At 59.6% G+C, this 8557-nt stretch overlaps 2 protein-coding genes and 1 long non-coding RNA gene across 5 annotated transcripts in view; 1 reads left to right on the top strand and 2 right to left on the bottom strand.

The window, feature by feature from the left end:
* Positions 1-151: 151 nt before the first annotated feature.
* SPIB (Spi-B transcription factor) lies at positions 152-6983 on the bottom strand. Of its 3 annotated transcripts, XM_039246823.1 has the most exons (6): positions 6956-6983; positions 6036-6063; positions 4637-4709; positions 4140-4357; positions 3596-3746; positions 152-2406 (listed from the first exon to the last, which is right to left on the bottom strand). In XM_039246823.1, exons 1-6 carry the CDS (start codon positions 6976-6978, stop codon positions 2108-2110), a joined length of 792 nt encoding a protein of 263 aa, XP_039102754.1. In that variant the 5' UTR covers positions 6979-6983; the 3' UTR covers positions 152-2107. The 3 variants fall into 3 exon arrangements, with proteins under 3 accessions (XP_039102754.1, XP_039102746.1, XP_039102763.1); XM_039246815.1 differs by lacking the exon at positions 6956-6983 and having other exon boundaries at positions 6036-6089; XM_039246832.1 differs by lacking the exons at positions 4140-4357; positions 6036-6063; positions 6956-6983 and having other exon boundaries at positions 4637-4702.
* LOC120241583 lies at positions 2323-2765 on the top strand. The gene is made up of 2 exons (XR_005530903.1): positions 2323-2380; positions 2626-2765. It is a non-coding gene; the product is annotated as an uncharacterized LOC120241583 (long non-coding RNA).
* Positions 6984-7950: 967 nt separating the features above from the next.
* The window catches only part of LOC120241785 (transcription factor Spi-B-like), a 6025-nt gene continuing 5418 nt past the window's right edge, over positions 7951-8557 (bottom strand). Inside the window, exon 6 of the mRNA XM_039247131.1 lies at positions 7951-8105. Coding sequence (XP_039103062.1) covers positions 7951-8105 — 155 coding nt within the window. The remainder of the gene's footprint in view (positions 8106-8557) is intronic.

An 8557-nucleotide genomic window follows, 5' to 3' on the forward strand; every position in this document is an offset into this window, starting at 1 on the left:
AGTTCGAGCCCCACGTTAGGGGTACAGATTACTTACAAAAATAAAAATCTTAAAAACAGAGAGAGGGAGGGAGAGGGAGAGAAAAATTGAACCGAACCACCAGCGCTTGCATCTCAAGCCCTTTATCGCGGACTTCAAAGCTCAGCCTGGTCCAGCTCTCACTGCCTCTTCTATGGCTTCTCTTATCTTCCACTTCGCCAGCGTCTCTGAAGGTCAGCAGGCCTAGGCGGACACCTTAACAAAGGGTCCTAGGAGGTCTGTCTACCTTGATTTGTTTTATTTTATTTTTTTCCACATTTTGGGGGTGGTAGATGATAGTTTTTGCAAAAGATACCTCATTTGCAAGAGGAGGCCCTGGGGACATTTTGTCCCTAGCACTCGCCTCCCACGCTGCCCCCATTCCAGGAGGGGGCGGCCGACGTTTTGAGGGCAGGTGCCAGCCTGGGCCCTGCTACCAGCAGCTGTGTGTCCCATAGGGACCTCTTCCCTCTCTGGATCCTTGAAGCTCCTTCCTTGTCCTCCGCCTCCTCCTGGACGTCAGTGAATGAATGATTGGTGGGGTAGATTTCCAGGAGATGTATCAAAGGCTCAGCACGACTGCAAGGGACTTTTTCTACCTTCCTCCTTCTCTCCCCTTTCACACAAGGGCCACACTGAGGCCCAGAAGCAGCAAGTCTTCCACCCTAGTTTCCCCAGCCACGAAGCCTCCAAGACCTGGGACTCTGGCGTCCTAGCCCACAGGCTGTGTGTGACACCCCCAGGGGTTCCAATCAGAGCTCCCACAGTGCACCCAAGCTTCACATCTCGGGGGTCACACCAGGGAGCGAAATGCAAATGGTTGGGGGCCAACAGGCAACTGAGAGAAGCCACCAGGGGCGGCAGGGACTGGGGAAGATTGGGGAACATGCACCATTAGGATGGCTGCCACCTTCCTCCAGCCCCCCTGCACCACAGAGCGGCCCGGTGCTGCCAGGTGCTGCACTGCGCAAAGTTTTAAGTGAAGGATCATGCAAAATCCCCCTCACTGCTGCACTGAACTAAAGAAACCACCACCAGAGATCTGACTTACCCCAAAGGGAGCCGGAAGGGTGGGGGTGGGGGGGGTACCAACTTGTGACCTCTGGTTAGAGATGACATGGAGGGGGCTGCCAAGGTCACCCAGAAATCAGTTGAGGGGCCAGAATGATCGCTAGCTTGGCCCCTACAGAGGGCATCCCAGGAAGGGGAGGGGCCCTGTGAGAACTCAGGTCTGCGGGTGGGGTCCCCAAAGGGGCACAGCAGATAGGGGATCCCAGGGAGGCCCTGATGTGACTGGAGGATCCCAGAGGCAGCCTGGGCAAGACAAGGGTTCACTGAGGTCCCCCCCTAAGCCTGACAAGGATGTTTTTAGACATGACCAAAGGATCCCAGAGCCACCCTCAATGCGATTGGAGAATTCCAGACACAAGAAAGTGACAGCACGGTGGTTCCAGAGAATTAGGAAATTGCAAGATGACAAAGGTCATCATTTAGGGGGACGGATAGGACAAGAGAGTCACAGAGGGGCCCAGGGAGCTGAGACTTGATAAAGGGTTTCTGGAAGTCCCCCAGACCTAAGTAGGAGACGTCAGATCTGACAGGAGGGCCCCAGACAGAAGAAAGGGATTCCAGAGAGACCCTGGACAGGGTACCCTCCCGGCCTCGTGATGGTCCGTGGGCTCTCCCTCCCCAGATGAGATTGAGGGATCTCAGCCACACAAGAGAGCTCAGAGAGGTCCCAGGTTTGGTTGGAGGATCTCAGACACCACGAGGGGATCCCAGAGAAGCTCTTGGAGATCTGGAAGCACTGTCCTCCCCCTCCCCTCCACACGGACACACAGCACAGTCCTCTATGGGTCACGTAACCCAGACATGAGGATCCTAGGGATCCTGGACATGACAAGGAAATCCCAGAGGGGCCCCAGACACGATGGGGAGGGGGGTGGTCCCAGAGGGGCCCTGGTCAGGGCTTAGGGATTATGGCAGTCCCCCCCTCCCCCCAGTGTGGGGAACCCACGGGTGCTATGACCTAGGGTGTGGGGACGCCAACGCGGCACAGGCGCGAAGCCCCTCGCAGCCCCCACTGGGCTCAGGCCCGGCGGGCGGCCGGCAGCAGCGCACTGTCAAACTGGTAGGTGAGCTTGCGCTTGACCTTGCGGATCTCGCCGGTCTTGGCGTAGTTGCGTAGAGCGCGCGCCAGCTTCTGGTAGGTCATGCGCTTGCGGTTGCCCTTCTGTTGGCCCCAGCGGCGCGCCAGGAGCTCCTTGTGCTTGGAGGAGAATTGGAAGACCCCGGCGCCCGGCTCCACCCACCACACGCAGTGGCGCATGTCTCCGCGCGTCAGGAGCCCCAGCAGGAACTGGTACAGGCGGAGCTTCTTGCGGGCCCCTGCGGGGGTGGGGGGCGGGGGGCGTTAGGGGAGCGATCCTTTGGGCCCCGCCCCCACACCCACCCAGGGCCCCAGCAAGCCTGTCTCCAGGCCAAGACAATTGGAGCGAGGGAGGTGTCCCCAGTGTCGCGTCCCCGCCCACCACAGGCAAGCTGCTCTCCTCCCTGAAGCTGTTACCCCGGAACCCCCATCCCCCCCTCCTTGCTTTATCTTTCAAGATATCCGGCTACCCTCTGCTTTGCTGGTGGCCAGCACATAGGAATACGTATGTGTCCCGCGTATGGATGAGAGAATCTGTGAAATGGGCCGACAGCGTCCCTCAAAGACTTATATAAACCGGGTGCTGACTAGTGGCGAAGCGATCTGGAGTAGGTTTGAATTCACCTAGCCGTTTCTCAGCCCCTGGGGGACTGGGATCCTGGAAGAGACCAGGGGGTCTGACTCGTGGGCGCCTACCAGCAGCAAGGGCTCCCCAAAAGCTAGAGAGGGGGGTGGTTCAGAGCAGGGCACTGGGTACAGGAACCCCAGGTTTGGCCTCCTGCCACTTTCCAGAAGTAACCTTGAGGTGGTGACTTAACCTCTCTCTGAGCTGGAGCCTCCTCAGCTATAAATGAGCTGTGTGTGTGTGTGTGTGTGTGTGTGTGTGTGTGTGTGTGTGTGTGTGTTACTTTTACAAAACTTTGTGAAGCACTTAGTGCTGTGAGCTCATTTAATCATTATAACACCGGGAAATGGGGCCGCTGCTGCTGCCCATTTTACAGATAGGAAACTGAGACCCAGATAGGGAAAGTAGCTAATGATCCTAACTTCCCAGGAGTTGAGCATAATACAGGCGCCTGCACAGAAGCAGGGGTTGAATAGCCGGGTGTTGATGTGGTTATTTCTGTTGCTATTGTGTCGATAATAAGCGTGAAGACTTAACTGAGCCAAATGCTGCTCTCAGTCACCTGCATTGTCCCACTTAATCTCTCGACCACCAGCAAGAAACACTGCCATCCCCATTGTAGATAGGAAGCTGAGGCAGAGAGAGCTAGAGTCATCTGCCCAGGGCCACACAGCAGCCAAGGGTGGACCCGGGAAGTGCCCTCAGCGCGTAGGATGCAGTAAGTGCTTGGGAAGCCATGATTCCTTCGGCCCCCTCCCCATCTTTGTTTGGGGCCCCCCCTAACCCCACTTACTCCTACATACCTGCCTCAGATCCCCTCCCCTCGGGGCCAGCCATGAGGGCCTCGTCGGACTCGCTGTCTGAAACCTCCAGGGTGGGACTGTCCAGCAGGAGACCCTCTTCCTCCGACAGTACAGGGCTGGGGTATGGGGCGTACGCCGGGGGGGCCACGGTCTGCAAAAGGTCAGGATCACCTGCAGGCCAGGGACCTCCCCCTTCCCTCCCTCCCTCTGCTCTCTTCCCTCACCTTCCTCCTCCTGGGTTTCCACTGTGCCCCTCACCCCCCACTCTCTTGACAGCCTGCACTTTGGCCTCGGTTCAGATCTCCAAGGCATGGCCAAGGATGCCCAGGGCCACCTCCGTGGAAGCGTGCCCATCACCGCTAATGGCATTCTGCACTGCCCCTGGGTCAAAGTCCGTGCCTCTGTTGGCTGGTTTGTGCAATGGAGTAATAAGGGCGAGTAATGACTTCACCTCAGAGGTTTGTCAGAGGGCTTCACACACCGCCTGGCACCTCCTGGACCTCAGTCAAATCATGGGGATGCTAAGTGTGTCCCAGCTCCTCACCTGGCTGGTGAATTCCTCTGTGGGGTACGCTGGGAAGCTGGGCCCGGGGGCCTCTAGGCTGGGGGCCGCTGGGTCGAGGCTCCCCACGGGGCTGTAGGTCGAGGGTCCATAACAGAGCTGGACACCCTGGGGGTGGCTGAAGTTGGCCACAGCTGGGTTGAAGGCTTCGTAGGAGGCGGCTGGGACAGCGGGACTCAGGTCCCAGCCCCACAGGGAGTCTGGGGGAGGGTGTGGAGTCAGAAGCCAAGTCTGGCCTCAGCCCCTCCCACTTGAAGCCCCCTGCACAGAGGAGCCATTGTGGGCCATGCAAATCTCAGCCCCCAGAATTTGCATGAGCAAGAGGCTGGGTGAGAGAGGGAAGGGGAGGAGGCCTGGAGACCCGGGGCTAACCTTATCCTGCCGAACTAGGTGACATCCTCCCCCGGGACTCAGCTCCCCCATCTGTGAAATGGGCCCAAGGTTCAGGTCAGGAGGTTGGCTAGGGCAGGGCCACTCACCAGAAGCCCCCTCTGAGTCAGGGTAGCTGGGGTGCTTGCAGCTGTCCAGGTCATAGAAGACGCCATCTGGGTACTGATGGGGTCGAGGGGTGGGGAAGAAGAGGGGTCATCCCAGCCTTTGGGGAGCCCCCAACCCCCATTCTGGGCCAGCAGGAAGATTCTGACAGGGACAGGAGAGAAGAAGGAAGAGGCTGGGAGAAAGAGAAAGAAACACACAAGAGACACAGAGACCAGGCCCCAGAGACAGGGGCAGAGAGAGACACGCAGGGATGCAGGAAGAGGGAACAGACGCAGCGCAGCAGAAACACCCAGAATGATACAAACACAACACACAGAACGAAAGATACAGGCGGAGACGCACAGAAACACAGAGACGCAGGGTCTCGGAGAGGCACACAATAGCCAACACCCTCCAAAGACTGTGGGCTCCCAGGAACCCCAACACCTGGGGCAAGTGTGGAAGAATTCCCCCAGGCTTGCCTGTCCCAGTGCCGGAAGTGTTTGTACAGAGGCAAAGAAAGCCTCGATGCTTCTTTTATTCCGCCTCCATATCACTTTGATCCCTCCCAAGAATCACATGTTGCTTTAGCAATGACAGTGAAGACCAAAGCTGGACACGTGCCATCCCAATGTAGCAGCAGTGTTGAGCCTAGGTAGTCCCCCAGGGGACTGACAGTGTTATGTCCACAAAATAGCCTTGATGAGGAACATTCAGAGCAGCTTTTCAAATAGCTCCCAGCAAGAACCAGCCCACTGCCACGGACAGAATGGATGAACAGGTGTGTGTGTGGTGGGGGGGGTGTCCTCCAGCAGAGTACTATGCAGCAAGGAAGAAGAGCCAGTGCTGGGGCACCCGGCTGACTCAGTCGCTAGAGCCTTAGAGCATGCGACACTTGCTCTAGGGTCGTGAGTTCAAGCCCCGTGTTGGGGGTAGAGCTTACTTAAAACGCAACAAAAAACAATGCCTGACATGACATTTATTTTCAAGCCCATGAGTGAGGTTTTCCTTTTTGGACTGGGCTGTGGGTGACGGGGTGGGGAGTATAGTCTTCTGTGTGTCGGAAATATTACAGAACACATTTTCGGAAATACAATTTAGCAAAGCCAAGAAGGAGAGAAGGCGTAAATAGGTTTGCTGAATGTGGGACGCCCCCCCCATCCGTCCTCGCGCCAGGAAGTGGCCCAAGAAACTGAGAGCTGGAAAGAGACTTCAGGAAAACTTCCGTGGAACAGATGGGGCAGGGAGGGGCCAGGTGAGGTGGAGGTGCTGGTGGAGATATGGAGGGAGAGTCAGAAAGACAGAGTGACAGGAAGGAGTGGAAGGGGAAACTGAGGCAGGGAGGTCAAGGTGGGCCGCTTGGGTCCCCCACCCTCCCTGGCCCCCAGGGCCCCAACTCACCAGACAGCTGAAGTGTGGCCCGTCGTGCCTGGAGGAGGAGACACACAGGGGCATGTCAGGGGCGCCTTCAGCCACCTGAATCTCCCGAGTGGTTGGGAGCCGATGGGGGGTGGGGGGGAGGGTGCTGCAGCTGTGACCACCACAGCTCTTCTGCTGTGTGTCCTTGTGTGAGACCAGCCCCACCACACTCAAGCGGGGCAGGAAGTGGGGGGTGGGGGGGCAGGCAAATGTCCCCCCTCCCCTGGAATTTGCATAGACAGAGGTTGGTTGGGGGCAGGGAAAGTGAGGGAGAGAAAGTCCCTGGAGAGGCTCTGTGGGTGTCAGTGCCCAGGTGGGGGTGGGGAGGGGGCCTCCGTCAGCGAGTCAGTTAAATGGGTCCATCTTGGACCAGAGGAGAAGCGGAGAGCGGCTGGGCAGAGAAGGGAAGGAGATGAGAGGTGGGAAGGGAGGAAGGTGTGGAGAGAAACATTCATGGATGCAGGAAGTGGTTATGAGCCCTGGAGAGAGAGAGATGGGGCTGGGGGACAGACAGTGAGACAGTAGGAGAGAAGACAGACAGAAGAAGACAAAGACACAGAGACAGAGACAGAGAGGGAGCAAGAGGCAGAGAATAGAGTCCCAGGAACAAAAATGATGCGGCAACGGGCAGTGAGGCCCGTTGGGGACCGGACAGACCTGGGGAGACCCCCCGGTAGAGGCTGTCGGTGGGAGGGGAGACCAGCAAGTGTCCCAAGGAGATTTTCGAGGTCCCAGAGAGGCAGGGATAGATAGGATGGAGGAAGGAAGTGGAGACGGGAAAGGAAAACAAATCTAGAAGGGGCAAGAGGCAGGTTGCAGCCCCTCCCTCCCACCCACTTGCCCCCTGGAAGGCAGTGCCGGGCAGGGGTCCCAAGTGCAGGGGTCCTCCTCCCCCCACTTACTGTGCAGCCTCCAGGGCAAGCATGCTGGAGCCGGGCTGGTTTGCTGCCTGCTGCAGCCGCCACCCCTATTTATACCTTGGCCCGGCCCCTTGGGGGGGGCAGGGGTGCCGGCCAGGCCCGCACAGAGCACAGCCCTCCTCGAAAATCCCCTTGGGGAGGGTCAGGGGAGGGGGCTGGATTGCACAACCCCTCGGTCACGTGGTACAGAGGGCAGGCCCAGGGGCCATCTGGATTTGGGGATCCCCACAGTTGGGGTGGGAATGGGGGGCCGACCCCTCTGGGGGAGATGGGAGAGGAGCTGGATTTGGGGGGATCCGAAGAAAGTAGAGAAGCCAAGGGTTCCTGAGGTCAGTAAAAGGTGGGGGGGGCGGTGGTGGCTTTGGACCCAGGAACCAGGGGGGTGTGGGGGGCACACGACCCTGAGTGACAGGCTCAGGCACTGATGGGGTCTGAAGGCGTGGCGGGGCTGCCGGGACTCTCAGGAGTGGATGTGAACTGCGGGGAGAGGAAAATCCAGGCCCAGAGCCTGCGAGGACCCTGAGGTGGAAACACTGTGGGTGTGCGACACGGGAGGGGGCTCCCCTGGGTTGTGCTGGGCAGTGGGAGCTTCCGGGCCGGGGGCTGCCCCAGGCCTGGAGGGAACAGGTCGGCACCTGGAGGGCGGGCGGTCCAGGCAGAGGATGTGTGGTTAGATGTTCACTCAGGCCCGTGAGGGAGGGTCCCAGGGGGAGACTGAGGCAGGCCTGCCTCTTGTGGGGCTGGCAGCCCAGGGGTTCTGGGAGGGAAGGGGAGGAGTCAGCGGGGGCTTCCTGGGGGTCAGGGGATCCGGCTGAGTGGAAGTGACCTACTGGGGCCGGGGTTCATGACAGGAGACCTTGTGCACACAGACCACAAGACACCAGGGAACAAAAAGCCCCAACTTTATTATTTCTCCACCAATCCGCCCCCCCCACCCCCCGCCAAGGCCCTCGGAGGAAGCCTGCCGAGGTCGGAGGTCACCAGGCCTCAGGGCCAGGAGGGCCAAAGCGTCTCAGAAGCTGCTCCTGGTCCTCCAGGTCCTTGCGCACCTTCTTGCGCATGTAGAAGATGGGGCAGTCCCGGCTGTGGGCGGGGTCAGGGTCACGGTCAGGCTCAGGGCGGCTGCCCGGCCCTGCGATGGGGTGGGGGCCGTTCCCAGGACTTTGACCCCCACCACCCGCTGCCCACCCAACCCTCCCTCCGGTGGCAGGCTGTTTGCTCAGCGGGCATGGGGGGAGCCCTAACAGCGGGAGCCCGCGGGGGCGCTGGGCCACCAGCCGTATATCACCTGTCACCTGGCGTGGGAACCCGCCCCGCCCGCCCGTTCCCTGGGGAAAGCTTGGCCCGCCCTGGGGGAGGGGGCCAGGGCTGTGGGGTGTGTGTGTATGTGTATGTGCCCGCCCTGGGGGAGGGGGCCAGGGCTGTGGGGTGTGTGTGTGTGTGTGTGTGTGTGTGTGTGTGTGCCCGCCCGCCCTGGGGGAGGGGCCAGGGCTGTGGTGTGTGTGTGTGTGTGTGTGTGTGTGCCCGCCTGCCCTGGGGGATGGGGGCCCGAGCTGAGGTGTGTGTGTGTGTGTGTGTGTGTGT

The sequence above is a fragment of the Hyaena hyaena genome, unplaced genomic scaffold, assembly GCF_003009895.1.
Source record: "Hyaena hyaena isolate Hyena2069 unplaced genomic scaffold, ASM300989v1 scaffold_9, whole genome shotgun sequence".
In the NCBI taxonomy this organism is placed as follows: Eukaryota; Metazoa; Chordata; class Mammalia; order Carnivora; family Hyaenidae; genus Hyaena; species Hyaena hyaena.